Genomic DNA, 20,756 nt, shown 5'->3' on the forward strand with positions numbered 1-20,756 from the left:
GTCAGAGGAACATCCCATGACCATTAATTCCCTAAAGTATTTACATTGTATATAACTTACAATTCGTGCATAGTGGAACCATCATCCATGTATATTTTATTCTTTATTTATTAGCAATTCACTATTTTTTATAAACATATGTTTCATTTAATTAGACCTAAGATTCCAAAATACAACAGCAGTAGTGTTGTACCTGTACACATGATTATACACTGTATGTCATTATTATTACTCCTGAAATGAACTGGATTTCATTATCCTCATTGCATTGTACTGTATTTACTGAAATGCTGTACCACTGTACTGCTTTGGCAATATCTACAGATTGTATTTAATGCCAATAAACCAATCTGAATTTGTATTTGAGATCAGAGAGAGATCACAGAGACCAGAGATGGATAAGAGAGAGAGCAAAGAGATCTGAGAGATATCAGAGAGCGATAAGAGAGACCAGAAATAGATAAGAGAGAGGTCAGAGAGATCAGAGATAGATAAGAGAGAGGTCAGAGAGATCAGAGAGGTCAGAGAGCGATCCTAGAGAAGGTCGGAGAGAAAGTCGGCGAGAGATCAGAGAGACGGTCAGGTAGAGATCTGAGAGAGATCAGAGAGAGAGAGAAAGAGCGATCAGAGAGAGATACTCACAGGTAAACTGTAGCAGTGCATCCCGACTCAGGACCGTCCCGTAGATGTTCTCTGCCTTACACTGGTATCTCCCATAGTCTGCCGTCTCGCTGGCATTGGTTATTATCAAGTTGCCGTCGATCACGCTGTAACGGTAAACTGCCTCAATATCCACTTCTGTTCCATTGATAAACCAACTGCAGAGAGACAAAGATCACATATAAATGTCTTTACACAAAAAGGTAGACAATCTGATGTTTTGATTTGAATGAATATGAACAGAAAGAGACGGAAAAGGGTTTATTGTTACATCCACCAGATAGGTGTTTTACAGGGTCAGCCATCGTAGTATGATAGGTTGTTTACAGGGTCAGCCATATTAGTATGATAGGTTTTTTACAGGGGCAGCCATAGTAGTATGATAGGTTGTTTACAGGGTCAGCCATAGTAGTATGATAGGTTGTTTACAGGGTCAGCCATATTAGTATGATAGGTTTTTTACAGGGGCAGCCATAGTAGTATGATAGGTTTTTTACAGGGTCAGCCATAGTAGTATGATAGGTTTTTTACAGGGTCAGCCATAATAGTATGATAGGTTGTTTACAGGGTCAGCCATAGTAGTATGATAGATTGTTTACAGGTCAGCCATAATAGTATGATAGGTTGTTTACAGGGTCAGCCATAGTAGTATGATAGATTGTTTACAGGTCAGCCATAGTAGTATGATAGGTTGTGTCATGACGTTGCCCTGTTGGGGGAGGTTTATGACCCCCCTAAAATACCTTTCCCCCTTTTATCTCCACTCTACAAAATCCACTCTTGGAAAGCCCTTTGTTAAAATAGAGAGAGTATGGTAACATAAAAAGGTTGGGGGGAAAAACAATATTTCTGTAATCCAACTAGTTGAAAGTGTCCGTTGGTAAAGAATATGATGTCAGATCAGTTGGTCTCTGGGACATTATATCTGATGATAGGATGACATAAATTGTATCTTGGAAAGTCTACACATTCTAGTTATCGGATTCACATTGAATTGTTGTGCAATTTAAATGTTTAAATATGAAACTTTGAAAAGATTAAATGTAATTTTAGCTTCTAGATGAGAAAATGTTTTCATAAAGTAAACTATTCTCACTCAGTGGCCACACCCAAGTGAACAGACATTGGTTGAGAACTATGAAACACGCCCTTCTCTCCACCACTACAAAAAGCCTGTTGACGGAAGTTAAACCTATGTTTCCAATGACGTGAGGACTGATGTCCATACGTTTAAATGGGCTAATTTCAACGTGGAGGTGACGATCAGCCAGAATACAGCACGAGCTGAAGATGGGAACTTGGTATGAACTTTGAACTCTTATTCACTAAAGAAGAGATACATCCTAGACGCTGAGTTATCAGCAGCAGCTGTAAACGTACGTGGCCTAGGAAAGGACAGACAATCTCCTGAGAAGACAGGGTACAACGTATCCACCCAACAACACTACGAAAAGACAGATTCTACAAAGGACAAGGGCGATCTTGTTTACGCTGCTGTGCGTTTTTGTTGCCGTTTTTACTTTGCTACCTGACGGTTTTTACTTTTTCATTACCGTATATTTTTACGTTTTTACTTTGCTACCTGACGGTTTTTACTTTTTCATTACCGTATATTTCTACTTTTTCCCTCACTCAACTTTTTTTTTTTTTCCTTCAACTTTCCTACCCCGGAGGTTTTATCTGGACATGGTTCGTCAGGACTTCAAACAGCCGAAGCTAAGTAACATTAACATGATGCCTTCTAATTGCAGTCGTTGTACTCATAATATACAGGAGAACGATCGCCTTACGGCAAGGATAGCTGTGCTGCAAGCCCAGCTTCAGACGCAATCGTTAGGCAAGGGTCATTTCAGTGTAGGAAAGGATGAAACAGCGTCTGTGCCACCAGCAAGTACAGATAGTAACGTTAGTATAAACCCCCTCGCACGGTCCCCGCAGCCGGACATCTTTCTCATGGCGTCTGGAGGGAAACGCTGTAGGAATGCTCAACCGGTGTCGCTTATTCAGCCGACAGAAACTTTCAACCGGTTCTCCCCGTTAAGCGAGTCAGAGTCGGAGGCCGAGACTTCTCTGGTCTCTGCTCCTCCCGTTGTGGGGTCTGAGACGCCGACGGCTCCCACCATTAGCTCTGACAATTTGAAAACCCTAGTCATTGGCGACTCCATTACCCGCAGTATTAGGCTTAAAACTAATCATCCAGCGATCATACACTGTTTACCAGGGGGCAGGGCTACCGACGTTAAGGCTAATCTAAAGACGGTGCTGGCTAAAGCTAAAACTGGCGAGTGTAGAGAGTATAGAGATATTGTTATCCACGTCGGCACCAACGATGTTAGGATGAAACAGTCAGAGGTCACCAAGCGCAACATAGCTTCAGCATGTAAATCAGCTAGAAAGATGTGTCGGCATCGATTAATTGTCTCTGGCCCCCTCCCAGTTAGGGGGAGTGATGAGCTCTACAGCAGAGTCTCACAACTCAATCGCTGGATGAAAACTGTTTTCTGCCCCTCCCAAAAGATAGAATTTGTAGATAATTGGCCCTCTTTCTGGGACTCACCCACAAACAGGACCAAGCCTGGCCTGTTGAGGAGTGACGGACTCCATCCTAGCTGGAGGGGTGCTCTCATCTTATCTACGAACATAGACAGGGCTCTAACTCCTCTAGCTCCACAATGAAATAGGGTGCAGGCCAGGCAACAGGCTGTTAGCCAGCCTGCCAGCTTAGTGGAGTCTGCCACTAGCACAGTTAGCGTAGTCAGCTCAGCTTTCCCCATTGAGACCGTGTCTGTGCCTCGATCTAGGTTGGGCAAAATTAAAAATGGCGGTGTTCGCTTCAGTAATCTTACTAGTTTAAAGACCTCCTCCATTCCTGCCATTATTGAAAGAGATTGTGATACTTCACATCTCAGAATTGGGTTACTTAATGTTAGATCCCTCACTTCCAAGGCAGTTATAGTCAATGAACTAATCACTGATCATAATCTTGATGTGATTGGCCTGACTGAAACATGGCTTAAGCCTGATGAATTTACTGTGTTAAATGAGGCCTCACCCCCTGGTTACACTAGTGACCATACCCCCCGTGCATCCGGCAAAGGCGGAGGTGTTGCTAACATTTACGATAGCAAATTTCAATTTACAAAAAAAAAAACAATGACGTTTTCGTCTTTTGAGCTTCTAGTCATGAAATCTATGCAGCCTACTCAATCACTTGTTATAGCTACTGTTTACAGGCCTCCTGGGCCATATGCAGTGTTCCTTACTGAGTTCCCTGAATTCCTATCGGATCTTGTAGTCATAGCAGATAATATTCTAATTTTTGGTGACTTTAACATTCACATGGAAAAGTCCACAGACCCACTCCAAAAGGCTTTCGGAGCCATCATCGACTCAGTGGGTTTTGTCCAACATGTCTCTGGACCTACTCACTGCCACAGTCATACTCTGGACCTAGTTTTGTCCCATGGAATAAATGTTGTGGATCTTAATGTTTTTCCTCATAATCCTGGATTATCGGACCACCATTTTATTGTGTTTACAATTGCAACAAATAATCTGCTCAGACCCCAACCAAGGAAGATTAAAAGTCGTGCTATAAATTCTCAGACAACCCAAAGATTCCTTGATGCCCTTCCAGACTCCCTCTGCCTACCCAAGGACGTCAGAGGACAAGAATCAGTTAACCACCTAACCGAGGAACTCAATTTAACCTTGTGCAATACCCTAGATGCAGTTGCACCCCTAAAAATTAAAAACATCTCTCATAAGAAACTAGCTCCCTGGTATACAGAAAATACACGAGCTCTGAAGCAAGCTTCCAGAAAATTGGAACGGAAATGGCGCCACACTAAACTGGAAGTCTTCCGACTAGCTTGTAAAGACAGTACCGTGCAGTATCGAAGAGCCCTCACTGCTGCACGATCATCCTATTTTTCCAACTTAATTGAGGAAAATAAGAACAATCCGAAATTTATTTTTGACACTGTCGCTAAGCTAACTAAAAAGCAGCATTCGCAAATGAAGGATGGCTTTCACTTCAGCAGTAATAAATTCATGAACTTCTTTGAGGAAAAGATCATGATCATTAGAAAGCAAATTACGGACTCCTCTTTAAATCTGGGTATTCCTCCAGGGCTCCATTGTCCTGAGTCTGCACAACTCTGCCAGGACCTAGGATCAAGGGAGATACTAAAGTGTTTTAGTACTATATCTCTTGACATAATGATGAAAATAATCATGGCCTCCAAACCCTCAAGCTGCATACTGGACCCTATTCCAACTAAACTACTGAAAGAGCTGCTTCCTGTGCTTGGCCCTCCTATGTTGAACATAATAAACGGCTCTCTATCCACCGGATGTGTACCAAGCTCACTAAAAGTGGCAGTAATAAAGCCTCTCTTGAAAAAGCCGAATCTTGACCCAGAAATTATAAAAAACTATCGGCCTATATCGAATCTTCCATTCCTCTCAAAAATTTTAGAAAAAGTTGTTGCGCAGCAACTCACTGCCTTCCTGAAGACAAACAATGTATACGAAACGCTTCAGTCTGGTTTTAGACCCCATCATAGCACTGAGACTGCACTTGTGAAGGTGGTAAATGACCTTTTAATGACGTCAGACCGAGGCTCTGCATCTGTCCTCATGCTCCTAGATCTTAGTGCCGCTTTTGATACCATCAATCACCACATTCTTTTGGAGAGATTGGAAACCCAAATTGGTCTACATGGACAAGTTCTGGCCTGGTTTAGATCTTATCTGTCGGAAAGATATCAGTTTGTCTCTGTGAATGGTTCGTCCTCTGACAAATCAATTGTAAATTTCGGTGTTCCTCAAGGTTCCGTTCTAGGACCACTATTGTTTTCACTATATATTTTACCTCTTGGGGATGTCATTCGAAAACATAATGTTAAATTTCACTGCTATGCGGACGACACACTGCTGTACATTTCAATGAAACATGGTGAAGCCCCAAAATTGCCCTCGCTAGAAGCCTGTGTTTCAGACATAAGGAAGTGGATGGCTGCAAATTTTCTACTTTTAAACTCGGACAAAACAGAGATGCTTGTCCTAGGTCCCAAGAAACAAAGAGATCTTCTGTTTAATCTGACAATTAATCTGGATGGTTGTACAGTCGTCTCAAATAAAACTGTGAAGGACCTCGGCGTTACTCTGGACCCTGATCTCTCTTTTGAAGAACATATCAAGACTGCTTCAAGGACAGCTTTTTTCCATCTACGTAACATTGCAAAAATCAGAAACTTTCTGTCCAAAAATGACGCAGAAAAATTAATCCATGCTTTTGTTACTTCTAGGCTGGACTACTGCAATGCTCTACTTTCCGGCTACCCGGATAAAGCACTAAACAAACTTCAGTTAGTGCTAAATACGGCTGCTAGAATCCTGACTAGAACCAAAAAATTTGATCATATTACTCCAGTGCTAGCCTCCCTACACTGGCTTCCTGTTAAGGCAAGGGCTGATTTCAAGGTTTTACTGCTAACCTACAAAGCATTACATGGGCTTGCTCCTACCTATCTTTCCGATTTGGTCCTGCCGTACATACCTACACGTACGCTACGGTCACAAGACGCAGGCCTCCTAATTGTCCCTAGAATTTCTAAGCAAACGGCTGGAGGTAGGGCTTTCTCCTATAGAGCTCCATTTTTATGGAATGGTCTGCCTACCCATGTGAGAGACGCAGACTCAGTCTCAACCTTTAAGTCTTTACTGAAGACTTATCTCTTCAGTAGGTCCTATGATTAAGTATAGTCTGGCCCAGGAGTGTGAAGGTGAACGGAAAGGCTGGAGCAATGAACCGCCCTTGCTGTCTCTGCCTTGTCGGTTCCCCTCTTCCCACTGGGATTCTCTGCCTCTAACCCTTTTACAGGGGCTGAGTCACTGACTTACTGGTGTTCTTCCATGCCGTCCATGGGAGGGGTGCGTCACTTGAGTAGGTTGAGCCACTGACGTGGTCTTCCTGTCTGGGTTGGCGCCCCCCCCTTGGGTTGTGCCGTGGCGGAGATTTTTGTGGGCTATACTCGGCCTTGTCTTCGGACGGTAAGTTGGTGGTTGTAGATATCCCTCTAGTGGTGTGGGGGCTGTGCTTTGGCAAAGTGGGTGGGGTTATATCCTGCCTGTTTGGCCCTGTCCGGGGGTATCATCGGATGGGGCCACAGTGTCTTCTGATCCCTCCTGTCTCAGCCTCCAGTATTTATGCTGCAGTAGTTTATGTGTCGGGGGGCTAGGGTCAGTCTGTTACATCTGGAGTATTCTCTTGTCTTATTCGGTGTCCTGTGTGAATGTAAATATGCTCTCTCTAATTCTCTCTTTCTTTCTTTCTCTCGGAGGACCTGAGCCCTAGGACCATGCCTCAGGACTACCTGGCATGATGACTCTTTGCTGTCCCCAGTCCACCTGGCCATGCTGCTGCTCCAGTTTCAACTGTTCTGCCTGCGGCTACGGAACCCTGACCTGTTCACCGGACGTGCTTGTTGCACCCTCGACAACTACTATGATTATTATTATTTGACCATGCTGGTCATTTACGAACATTTTAACATCTTGACCATGTTCTGTTATAATATCCACCCGGCACAGCCAGAAGAGGACTGGCCACCCCTCATAGCCTGGTTCCTCTCTCGGTTTCTTCCTAGGTTTTTGGCCTTTCTCAGGAGTTTTTCCTAGGGAGTTTTTCCCAGCCACCGTGCTTCTTTCACATGCATTGCTTGCTGTTTGGGGTTTTAGGCTGGGTTTCTGTACAGCACTTTGAGATTTCAGCTGATGTACGAAGGGCTATATAAATAAATTTGATTTGATTTGATCTCTGCTGGGCAAACCAGTCTTCCATCTTCGACCCATCTATCGAAGCACAGCTCAGTGTAAATACAGTTGAAGTCGGAAGTTTACATACACTTGGAGTAATTAAAACTTGTTTTTCAACCACTCCACAAATTTCTTGTTAACAAACTATAGTTTTGGCAAGTCGGTTAGGACATCTACTTTGTGCATGACACAAGTCATTATTCCAACAATTTTTTACAGACAGATTATTTCACTTAAAATTCACTGTATCTCAATTCCAGTGGGTCAGAAGTTTACATATACTAAGTTGACTGTGACGTTAACGCATGAAAAATTCCAGAAAATGATGTCATGGCTTTAGAAGCTTCTGATAGGCTAATTGACATAATTTGAGTCAATTGGAGGTGTACCTGTGGATGTATTTCAAGGCCTACCTTCAAACTCAGTGCCTCTTTGCTTAACACCATGGGAAAATCAAAAGAAATCTGCAAAGTCCTCAGAAAATAAATTGTAGACCTCCACAAGTCTGGTTCATCATTGGGAGCAATTTCCAAACACCTGAAGGTACCACGTTCATCTGTACAAACAATAGTACGCAAGTATAAACACCATGGGACCATGCAGCCGTCATACCGCTCAGGAAGGAGATGCATTCTGTCTCCTAGAGTTGAACGTACTTTGGTGCGAAAAGTGCAAATCAATCCCAGAACAACAGCAAAGGACCTTGTGAAGATGCTGGAGGAAACAGGTACAAAAGTATCTATATTCACAGTAAAACGAGTCCGATATCAACATAACCTGAAAGGCCGCGCAGCAAGGAAAAAGACACTGCTCCAAAACCGCCATAAAAAAGCCAGACTACGGTGTGCAACTGCACATGGGGACAAAGATCGTACTTTTTGGAGAAAAGTTCTCTGGTCTGATGAAACAAAAATATAATATTTTGGCCATAATGACCATCATTATTTTTGGAGGAAAAAGGGGGAGGCTTGGAAGCCGAAGAACACCATCCCAACCGTGAAGCACGGGGGTGGCAGCATCGTGTTGTGGGGGTGCTTTACTGCAGGAGAGACTGGTGCACTTCTCCAAATAGATGGCATCATGAGGCAGGAAAATTATGTGGATATATTGAAGCAACATATCAAGACATCAGTCAGGAAGTTAAAGCTTGGCCGCAAATGGGTCTTCCAAATGGACAATGACCCCAAGCATACTTCCAAAGTTGTGGCAAAATGGCTTAAGGACAACAAAGTCAAGGTATTGGAGTGGCCATCACAAGGCCCTGACCTCAATCCCATAGAAAATGTATGGGCAGAACTGAAAAAGCATTTGTGAGCAAGGAGGCCTACAAACCTGACTCAGATATACCAACTCTGTTAGGGGGAATGGGCCACAATTCACCCAACTTATTGTGGGGAGCTTGTGGAAGGCTTCCCTAAAAGTTTGACCCAAGTTAAACATTTTAAAGGCAATGCTAACAAATACTAATTGAGTGTATGTAAACTTCTGACCCACTGGGAATGTTATGAAAGAAATTAAAGCTGAAATAAATCCTTCTCTGGTGATCCAAACTGACCTAAAACAGGGAATTTTTACTAGGATTAAATGTCAGAGATTGTGAAAAACGAAGTTTAAATGTATTTGGCTAAGGTGTATGTAAACTTCCGACTTCAACTGTATATATCTTGCATTTTCCTTTTCCGAATAGGCGGTTATTAGAATGCATAAGATTCTGTATTTACGTTAGCATAGATTTTCAAGGTCCAATAGAGACCCAATCTCCTTTGTACCTCAGTCTTCCCGCTCTTTCATTCAAACCCAACACCCTTTCTTTGTGTAACCAGCCATCATATCGGTTTCGTCCTCTAGGGCCTTTTTATTTTATGTGATTATTTAGATATTTAGTAAATAAATAATTAAGCCAATTTTTGTATTGCTGATTCAACTTGTTAGCCAGTGTTCGTAAAGATAACCAAGAATTTTACAACGTTCGGATGAGACTGAATAAGGTGACGATTAATAATTGACTGCTATTGATATAAGAGATATTTAGATAATTAAGAGGGGATTCGGGAGATAGGCGCTCTATATAAACTAATGCTTCTGTGGTGTCCCAGGTTGTTAATGAGTTAATTGTTGCATGGTTTAATTCAATCACGTAATCAATTAAATTTTAGGTAATCGTTTTGATAAAAAAGTGTGTCATTTGAAGAACATATCAAGACTGTTTCAAGGACAGCTTTTTTCCATCTACGTAACATTGCAAAAATCAGAAACTTTCTGTCCAAAAATGACGCAGAAAAATTAATCCATGCTTTTGTTACTTCTAGGCTGGACTACTGCAATGCTCTACTTTCCGGCTACCCGGATAAAGCACTAAACAAACTTCAGTTAGTGCTAAATATGGCTGCTAGAATCCTGACTAGAACCAAAAAATTTGATCATATTACTCCAGTGCTAGCCTCCCTACACTGGCTTCCTTGCAAGGGCTGATTTCAAGGTTTTACTGCTAACCTACAAAGCATTACATGGGCTTGCTCCTACCTATCTTTCTGATTTGGTCCTGCCGTACATACCTACACGTACGCTACGGTCACAAGACGCAGGCCTCCTAATTGTCCCTAGAATTTCTAAGCAAACAGCTGGAGGCAGGGCTTTCTCCTATAGAGCTCCATTTTTATGGAATAGTCTGCCTGGCTGTGCTTTGGCAAAGTGGGTGGGGTTATATCCTGCCTGTTTGGCCCTGTCCGGGGGTATCATCGGATGGGGCCACAGTGTCTTCTGATCCCTCCTGTCTCAGCCTCCAGTATTTATGCTGCAGTAGTTTATGTGTCGGGGGGCTAGGGTCAGTCTGTTACATCTGGAGTATTCTCTTGTCTTATCCGGTGTCCTGTGTGAATTTAAATATGCTCTCTCTAATTCTCTCTTTCTCTCTTTCTTTCTTTCTCTCGGAGGACCTGAGCCCTAGGACCATGCCTCGGGACTACCTGGCATGATGACTCCTTGCTGTCCCCAGTCACCTGTCCATGCTGCTGCTCCAGTTTCCACTGTTCTGCCTGCGGTTACGGAACCCTGACCTGTTCACCGGACGTGCTTGTTGCACCCTCGACAACTACTATGATTATTATTATTTGACCATGCTGGTCATTTATGAACATTTTATCATCTTGACCATGTTCTGTTATAATATCCACCCGGCACAGCCAGAAGAGGACTGGCCACCCCTCATAGCCTGGTTCCTCTCTAGGTTTCTTTCTAGGTTTTTGGACTTTCTAGGGAGTTTTTCCTAGGGAGATTTTCCTAGCCACCGTGCTTCTTTCACATGCATTGCTTTCTGTTTGGGGTTTTAGGCTGGGTTTCTGTACAGCACTTTGAGATTTCAGCTGATATACGAAGGGCTATATAAATAAATGTGATTTGATTTGATTTGATAATTTAATTAGTGAGAGACACGACAGTTGTTTACTTGGTCAGCCATAGTAGTATGATAGGCTGTTTACTGGGTCAGCCATAGTAGTATGATAGGCTGTTCACTGGGTCAGCCATAGCAGTATGATAGGCTGTTCACTGGGTCAGCCATAGCAGTATGATAGGCTGTTCACAGGGTCAGCCATAGCAGTATGATAGGCTGTTCACTGGGTCAGCCATAGCAGTATGATAGGTGTTATCAATCTATCTTTTTTTTAAAGCTGGTGCGCAGCAACTCACTGCCTTCCTGAAGACAACCAATGTATACGAAACGCTTCAGTCTGGTTTTAGACCCAATCATAGCACTGAGACTGCACTTGTGAAGGTGGTAAATGACCTTTTAATGGCGGGATCGTGGGGAGATCTTCATGGGCTATACTCAGCCTAGTCTCAGGGTAGTAAGTTGGTGGTTGAAGATACCCCTCTAATGGTGTGGGGGCTGTGCTTTGGTAAAGTGGGTGGGGTTATATTCTGCCTGCTTGGCCATGTCTGGGGGTATCGTCAGACGGGGCCACAGTGTCTCCTGTCCCCTCCTGTCTCAGCCTCCAGTATTTATGCTGCAATAGTTTATGTGTCAGGGGGGGGGCTAGAGTCAGTCTGTTATATCTGGAGTATTTCTCATATAATCCAGTGTGAATCTAAGATCTCTCTCTCTCTCTCTCTGGACCTGAGCACTAGGACCATGCCTCAACACTACCTGGCCTGACGACTCCTTGCTGTCCCCAGTCCACCTGGTCATGCTGCTGCTCCAGTTTCAACTGTTCTGCCTGTGGAAACCTGACCTGTTCACTGGACGTGATACCTTTCTCTCTCTACCGCACCTGCTGTCTAACTCTGAATGATCGGCTATGAAAAGCCAGCTGACATTTACTCCTGAGGTGCTGACGTGTTGCACCCTCTACAACCACTGTGATTACTATCATTTGACCCTGCTGGTTATCTATGAACATTTGAACATCTTGCCATGTTCTGTTATAATCTCCACCCAGCACAGCCAGAAGAGGATTGGCCACCCCTCATACAGTGAGGGAAAAAAGTATTTGATCCCCTGCTGATTTTGTACATTTGCCCACTGACAAAGAAATTATCAGTCTAGAATTTAAATGGTAGGTTTATTTGAACAGTGAGAGACAGAATAACAACAAAAAATCCAGAAAAACACATGTCAAAAATGTTATAAAATTATTTGCATTTTAATGAGGGAAATAAGTATTTGACCCCTCTGCAAAACATGACTTAGTACTTGGTGGAAAAACCCTTGTTGGCAATCACAGAGGTCAGACGTTTCTTGTAGTTGGCCACCAGGTTTGCACACATCTCAGGAGGGATTTTGTCCCACTCTTCTTTGCAGATCTTCTCCAAGCCATTAAGGTTTCGAGGCTGACGTTTGGCAACTCGAACCTTCAGCTCCCTCCACAGATTTTCTATGGGATTAAGGTCTGGAGACTGGCTAGGCCGCTCCAGGACCTTAATGTGCTTCTTCTTGAGCCACTCCTTTGTTGCCTTGGCCGTGTGTTTTGGGTCATTGTAATGCTGGAATACCCATCCACGACCCATTTTCAATGCCCTGGCTGAGGGAAGGAGGTTCTCAACCAAGATTTGACGGTACATGGCCCCATCCATCGTCCCTTTGATGCGGTGAAGTTCTCCTGTCCCCTTAGCAGAAAAACACCCCCAAAGCATAATGTTTCCACCTCCATGTTTGATGGTGGGGATGGTGTTCTTGGGGTCATAGGCAGCATTCCTCCTCCTCCAAAACACGGCGAGTTTAGTTGCTGCCAAAGAGCTCCATTTTGGTCTCATCTGACATTGGCAAACTTCAGACGGGCATGTATATGTGCTTTCTTGAGCAGGGGGACCTTGCGGGCGCTGCAGGATTTCAGTCCTTCACGGCGTAGTGTGTTACCAATTGTTTTCTTGGTGACTATGGTCCCAGCTGCCTTGAGATCATTGACAAGATCCTCCCGTGTAGTTCTGGGCTGATTCCTCACCATTCTCATGATCATTGCAACTCCACGAGGTGAGATCTTGCATGGAGCCCCAGGCCGACGGAGATTGACAGTTCTTTTGTGTTTCTTCCATTTGTGAATAATCCCACCAAATGTTATCACCTTCTCACCAAGCTGCTTGGCGATGGTCTTGTAGCCCATTCCAGCCTTGTGTAGGTCTACAATCTTGTCCCTGACATCCTTGGATAGCTCTTTGGTCTTGGCCATGGTGGAGAGTTTGGAATCTGATTGATTGATTGCTTCTGCGGACTGGAGTGTGCTCCTAATATCAGCTCGTTACCTATATAAAAGACACCTGGGAGCCAGAAATCTTTCTGATTGAGAGGGGGTCAAATACTTATTTCCCTCATTAAAATGCAAATCAATTTATAACATTTTTGACATGCGTTTTTCTGGATTTTTTGTTGTTATTCTGTCTCTCACTGTTCAAATAAACCTACCATTAAAATGATAGACTGATCATTTCTTTGTCAAGATACTTCCGGTCCGGAGCGAGCAGTCACACTTCGCTTCGCTCCACAGGTAATATTACACTTCTTTACATTACAACGGTTTGGCTTGTTTGATCTGAGCAATTTTTCTTAGCTATCAAAGATAATTGTGTAGTTTAGAGTAATTAGAGTAATTATCGAGGCTAGCTATTTTTTTTCGTCCTCCTAACGTAGTCAACACTGCTAGCTAGTCAACACTGCTAGCTAGCCAACCTCTACCGACTAGCAGCACTGTAGAAACTATTACATTACAACGGAACGACTTGATTAGTGTAGTGTTAGTGTTAGTTAGCTAGCTACATAGTTGTCTTTGCTGTCTTTGTATCTAAGATAATTGTGTAGTTTAGAGTAATTATCGAGGTTAGCTAACCAGCCGCGACGCGACGCCTTGTCCAGACTCCAGACTTAGTCAACACACCTAGTCACCAAACCCACTGCTAGCTAGTGGGTTTGCTAGCTAGCCAACCGTTACCGACTAGCAGCGCTGTAGATACTAATACATTACAACGGAACGATTTGACTAGTGCAGTGTTAGCTAGCTAGCTACATAGTTGTCTTTGTCATAGCTTGATAATTGTGTAGTTTAGTAATTATCGAGGTTAGCTAGCCAGCTATTTCCGTCCCCCGCGACGCCATTGTTCCATACCTTGCCAACTATTACCGACGAGCAGCATTGTAGAAACTAAATACATTACAAAGGAACGTCTTGATTAGTGTTATGTTAGCTAGCTACAAAGTTGCTTTTGTATAATAGCCAACCTCTACCGACTAGCAGCACTGTAGAAACTATAACATTACAACGGAACGACTTGATTAGTGTAGTGTTAGTGTTAGTTAGCTAGCATTTTCGTCATTTTAGTCAATAAGATTTTCGCAACGTAAGCTTAACTTTCTGAACATTCGAGACGTGTAGTCCACTTGTCATTCCAATCTCCTTTGCATTAGCGTAGCCTCTTCTGTAGCTTGTCAACTATGTGTCTGTCTATCCCTGTTCTCTCCCCTCTGCACAGGCCATACAAACGCTTCACACCACGTGGCCGCTGCCACTCTAACCTGGTGGTCCCAGCGCGCACGACCCACGTGGAGTTCCAGGTCTCCGGCAGCCTCTGGAACTGCCGGTCTGCGGCCAACAAGGCTGAGTTCATCTCAGCCTATGCTACCTTCCAGTCCCTAGACTTCCTGGCGCTGACGGAAACATGGATTACCACAGATAACACTGCTACTCCTACTGCTCTCTCCTCGTCTGCCCACGTGTTCTCCCATACCCCTAGAGCATCGAGCCAGCGGGGTGGTGGCACTGGAATCCTCATCTCTCCCAAGTGGACATTCTCTCTTTCTCCCCTGACCCATCTGTCTATCTCCTCATTTGAATTCCATGCTGTCACAGTTACCAGCCCTTTCAAGCTTAACATCCTTATCATTTATCGCCCTCCAGGTTCCCTTGGAGAGTTCATCAATGAGCTTGACGCCTTGATAAGTTCCTTTCCTGAGGATGGCTCACCTCTCACAGTTCTGGGTGACTTTAACCTCCCCAAGTCTACCTTTGACTCATTCCTCTCTGCCTCCTTCTTTCCACTCCTCTCCTCTTTTGACCTCACCCTCTCACCTTCCCCCCTACTCACAAGGCAGGCAATACGCTTGACCTCATCTTTACTAGATGCTGTTCTTCCATTAATCTCATTGCAACTCCCCTCCAAGTCTCCGACCACTACCTTGTATCCTTTTCCCTATCGCTCTCATCCAACACTTCTCACTCTGCCCCTACTCGGATGGTATTGCGCCGTCCCAACCTTCGCTCTCTCTCTCCCGCTACTCTCTCCTCTTCCATCCTATCATCTCTTCCCTCTGCTCAAACCTTCTCCAACCTATCTCCTGATTCTGCCTCCTCAACCCTCCTCTCCTCCCTCTCTGCATCCTTTGATTTTCTCTGTCCCCTATCCTCCAGGCCGGCTCGGTCCTCCCCTCCTGCTCCGTGGCTCGACGACTCACTGCGAGCTCACAGAACAGGGCTCCGGGCAGCCGAGCGGAAATGGAGGAAAACTCGCCTCCCTGCGGACCTGGCATCCTTTCACTCCCTCCTCTCTACATTTTCCTCTTCTGTCTCTGCTGCTAAAGCCACTTTCTACCACTCTAAATTCCAAGCCTCTGCCTCTAACCCTAGGAAGCTCTTTGCTACCTTCTCCTCCCTCCTGAATCCCCCTCCCCCTCTCCTCCCTCTCTGTGGATGACTTCGTCAACCATTTTGAAAAGACGGTTGATGACATCCGATCCTTGTTTGCTAAGTCAAACGTCACCGCTGGTCCTGCTCACACTGCCCTACCCTGTGCTTTGACCTCTTTCTCCCCTCTCCCCTCTCCCCTCTGAAATCTCGCGTCTTGTGACGGCCGGCCGCCCAACAACCTGCCCACTTGACCCTATCCCCTCCTCTCTTCTCCAGACCATTTCCGGAGACCTTTTCCCCTACCTCACCTCGCTCATTAACTCATCCTTGACCGCTGGCTACGTCCCTTCCGTCTTCAAGAGAGCGAGAGTTACACCCCTTCTGAAAAAACCTACACTCGATCCCTCCGATGTCAACAACTACAGACCAGTATCCCTTCTTTCTTTTCTCTCCAAAACTCTTGAACGTGCCGTCCTTGGCCAGCTCTCCTGCTATCTCTCTCAGAATTACCTTCTTGATCCTAATCAGTCAGGTTTCAAGACTGGGCATTCAACTGAGACTGCTCTTCTCTGTGTCACGGAGGCTCTCCGCACTGCTAAAGCTAACTCTCTCTCCTCTGCTCTCATACTTCTAGACCTATCTGCTGCCTTTGATATTGTGAACCATCAGATCCTCCTCTCCACCCTCTCCGAGCTGGGCATCTCCGGCGCGGCCCACGCTTGGATTGCGTCCTACCTGACAGGTCGCTCCTACCAGGTGGCGTGGCGAGAATCTGTCTCTGCACCACTTGCTCTCACCACTGGTGTCCCCCAGGGCTCTGTTCTAGGCCCTCTCCTATTCTCACTATACACCAAGTCACTTGGCTCTGTCATATCCTCACATGGTCTCTCCTATCATTGCTATGCAGATGACACACAATTAATCTTCTCCTTTCCCCCTTCTGATAACCAGGTGGCGAATCGCATCTCTGCATGTCTGGCAGACATATCAGTGTGGATGACGGATCACCACCTCAAGCTGAACCTCGGCAAGACGGAGCTGCTCTTCCTCCCGGGGAAGGACTGCCCGTTCCATGATCTCACCATCACGGTTGACAACTCCCTTGTGTCCTCCTCCCAGAGTGCTAAGAACCTTGGCGTGACCCTGGACAACACCCTGTCGTTCTCCACTAACATCAAGGCGGTGACCCGATCCTGTAGGTTCATGCTCTACAACATTCGCAGAGTACGACCCTGCCTCACACAGGAAGCGGCGCAGGTCCTAGTCCAGGCACTTGTCATCTCCCGTCTGGATTACTGCAACTCGCTGTTGGCTGGGCTCCCTGCCTGTGCCATTAAACCCCTACAACTCATCAAGAACGCCGTAGCCCGTCTGGTGTTCAACCTTCCCAAGTTCTCTCACGTCACCCCGCTCCTCCGCTCTCTCCACTGGCTTCCAGTTGAAGCTCGCATCCGCTACAAGTCCATGGTGCTTGCCTACGGAGCTGTGAGGGGAACGGCACCTCCGTACCTTCAGGCTCTGATCAGGCCCTACACCCAAACAAGGGCACTGCGTTCATCCACCTCTGGCCTGCTCGCCTTCCAGACAGTCAGAGACACGGAGACAGAGACACAGAGAGAGAGACACACAGAGAGACACAGACACAGAGACAGAGACACAGAGAGAGAGACACACAGAGAGACACAGACAGAGAGAAAGAGACAGAGTCACAGATACACAGACACAGACAGAGAGAGAGAAAGAGAGATACAGAGACAGAGACAGACAGAGACAGAGAGAAAGAGAGAGACAGAGACACAGAGAGAGAGACAAAGAGACAGAGAGAGAGACACAAAGACAGAGAGACAGAGAGACAGAGAGACAAAGACAGAGACACAGAGAGACAGACAGAGAGACAGAGAGAGACAAAGACAGAGACACAGAGAGACAGAGAGTCATACCTGTATGCAGGTACAGGGTTGCCTCTGGCTTCACAGCTCATCATCACTTTCTTCTCCTCAGAGTGCAACGGAAAGATGGCGTCATGTGGTTCCTGGACAAACACCGGCCCAAACTCTTCACTCTCTAAAACACGGAGAAGACAGAAGAGTTTGAGGGAGATACACACATTGAAGAAGGTCACCACCGAAACGTCTGATGGTTTTAGGAGCTACACCAACACTACATAATTCAGTGTTAAATCAGATGATTTTAGAGGGAGTCACAACACTACATAATTCAGTGTTAAATCAGATGATTTTAGAGGGAGTTACAACACTACATAATTCAGTGTTAAATCAGATGATTTTAGAGGGAGTTACAACACTACATAATTCAGTGTTAAATCAGATGATTTTAGAGGGAGTTACAACAGTACTGAATTATTCTATTACCAGAGGTGGACGTGGTGTCGCTAACTGAGCAATGGGCTGATATTCAGATTCTGAACGGAGAACATCACCTTCCTACATTATCTCACCCTATTCCCTACATTATCTCACCCAATTCCCTACATTATCTCACCCTATTCCCTACATAGTGCACTACTTTTGACCAGGTCATCTCTGTTTGAATTTGTACCTTACTCTAATTCTCTTGACTTGAGGGAAAACTCACAATCGTTTTTCTTCTACTTCCAGCTCAATATGAATCAGCTCAATATGCCAATAATGAATCAGCTCAATACAAATCAGCTCAATACGAATCAGTTCAATACGAATTAGTTCAATACGAATCAGTTCAATACGAATCAGTTCAATACGAATCAGTTCAATACGAATCAGTTCAATACGAATCAGCTCAATACGAATCAGCTCAACATGGAACCAAAAATCTCAAATTTGGACTCATCAGACCAAAGGACAGATTTCCACCAGTCTAATGTCCATTGCTCATGTTTCTTTTCAACCTTTATTTAACTAGGCAAGTCAGTTAAGAACAAATTCTTAATTTACAACGACGGCCTACTCCGGCCAAACCCTCCCCTAACTCGGAGGGGAGGGTTTGATCCCAACTGTGCGCTGCCCTATGGGACTCCCGATCACAGACGCTTGTGAAACAGCCCGGCATCAAGCCAGGGTCTGTAGTGACGCCTCTAGCACTGAGATGCAGTGCCTTAGACCGCTGTGCCACTTGGAAGCCTGGCCCATCCAAGTCTCTTCTTCATATTGGTTTCTATGCAGCAAATCGACCATGAAGGCCTTACTCACGCAGTCTCCTCTGAACAGTGTCTGTTGCAATTTCTGATGCTGGTAACTCTAATGAACTTATCGTCTGCAGCAGAGGTACTCTTGGTCTTCCTTTCCAGTGGCGGTCCTCATGAGAGCCAGTATCATCAAAGCGCTTGATGGTTTTTGCAACTGCACAAATTTTCATAGTTCTTGACATTTTCCAGATTGACTGACCTTCATGTCTTAAAGTAATGATGGACTGTTGTTTGTGTTTGCTTATTTGAGCTGTTCTTGCCATAATATGGACTTGGTCTTTTACCAGATAGGGCTATCTTTTGTACACTACTCCTACCTTGTCAGAACACAACTAATTGGCTGAAACGCATTAAGAAGGAAGGAAATTCCACAATTTAACTATTAACAAGGCACACCTGTTAATTGAAATACATTCCAGGTGACTACCTCATGAAGCTGGTTGAGAGAATGCCAAGAGTGTGCGAAGCTGTCATCAAGGCAAAGGGTGGCAACTTTGAAGAATCTCACATATAAAATATATTTTGATTTGTTTAACACTTTTGGTTACTACATGATTCCATGTGTTATTTCATAGTCCTGAAGTCTTCACTATTATTCTACAATGTAGAAAATAGTAAAAATAAAGAAAAACCCTTGAATGAGTTGGTGTGTCCGAACTTTTGAATGGTACTGTATATAAAGTGTAATACTGGGATGCAAAATCTAAATGTTGTACGTTTCAACTCTATTTTCGACTTCGTACAGGTGGTCTTTTTTTAAAGCCCATAATCATGTCTGAGGTTTATACTTTGGATTCAAAGTAGATTTGTTTCAGACTACCAATAATCACTCTGTGTGGCCCTGATTTAGCCCACTGCAATAAAAAAGTTAAGAATGATCTTCTGACAAAAATGGCCTTGGTTTTTGTCACTGGGAGGACATGTAATCTCAGCAGCATGTTGTCAGTAGAATGCAGATCCATGAGGGAAATAAATCTCTCTAGAGTTATACATAAATCAGGAGAATAGATCAATAAAGGAAAAGGAAGATCCATCCAACTGTCCTCCGCTCCATCCAACTGTCCTCCGCTCAATCCAACTGTCCTCCGCTCAATCCAACTGTCCTCCGCTCAATCCAACTGTCCTCCGCTCAATCTAACTGCCCTCCGCTCCATCCAACTGTCCTCCGCTCAATCCAACTGTCCTCCGCTCAATCCAACTGTCCTCCGCTCAATCCAACTGCCCTCCGCTCAATCCAACTGCCCTCCGCTCAATCCAACTGTCCTTCGCTCAATCCAACTGTCCTCTGCTCAATCCAACTGTCCTCCGCTCAAGCCAACTGTCCTCCGCTCAATCCAACTGCCCTCCGCTCAATCCAACTGTCCTCCGCTCAATCCAATTGTCCTCCGCTCAATCCAACTGTCCTCCGCTCAATCCAACTGTCCTCCGCTCAATCCAACTGTCCTCCGCTCAATCCAACTGCCCTCCGCTCAATCTCTCACAATACAACAAAGCAATTTGCAGTCGGGGAAAAGGAACATAACACCTTCATTCCAAATAGCACCCTATTTAATTTATAGTGCACTAATGTTGACCATGATCCATAGGACTCTGATCAAAAGTATCACACTTTGTAGGGAATAGGATGCCATTTGGGATGTACACTTGGTTTCAACTCCGAGGTTAATCTAAATCCAGTGGTACATTAGGTAAGGGTGACAGTGTTAACAACAACCAGGGACTCCTAATCCAGTGGTACATCAGGTAAGGGTGACAGTGTTAACAACAACCAGGGACTCCTAATCCAGTGGTACATCAGGTAAGGGTGACAGTGTTAACAACAGCCAGGGACTCCTAATCCAGTGGTACATCAGGTAAGGGTGACAGTGTTAACAACAGCCAGGGACTTCACAGAAGTAGAAAATGTAGTCCATTGTTCAACAACAACACAATTATTCCTGAAGCAGCAATGTGACAGTGACTTTGAGATTGAAATGAGAAAG

The 20,756-nt window shown here is 44.7% G+C and overlaps 1 protein-coding gene across 1 annotated transcript in view; it reads right to left on the reverse strand.

Moving 5' to 3' along the window:
* LOC115206740 (contactin-5-like) overlaps positions 1-20,756 on the reverse strand; it is a 503,383-nt gene that overhangs the window by 260,225 nt on the left and 222,402 nt on the right. The window contains exons 4-5 of the mRNA XM_029773946.1: positions 17,531-17,654; positions 643-818 (exon numbers count right to left, since the gene is read on the reverse strand). Coding sequence (XP_029629806.1) covers positions 643-818; positions 17,531-17,654 — 300 coding nt within the window. The remainder of the gene's footprint in view (positions 1-642; positions 819-17,530; positions 17,655-20,756) is intronic.

The sequence above is a fragment of the Salmo trutta genome, chromosome 13 (genome assembly GCF_901001165.1).
Source record: "Salmo trutta chromosome 13, fSalTru1.1, whole genome shotgun sequence".
NCBI classification, from domain to species: Eukaryota; Metazoa; Chordata; class Actinopteri; order Salmoniformes; family Salmonidae; genus Salmo; species Salmo trutta.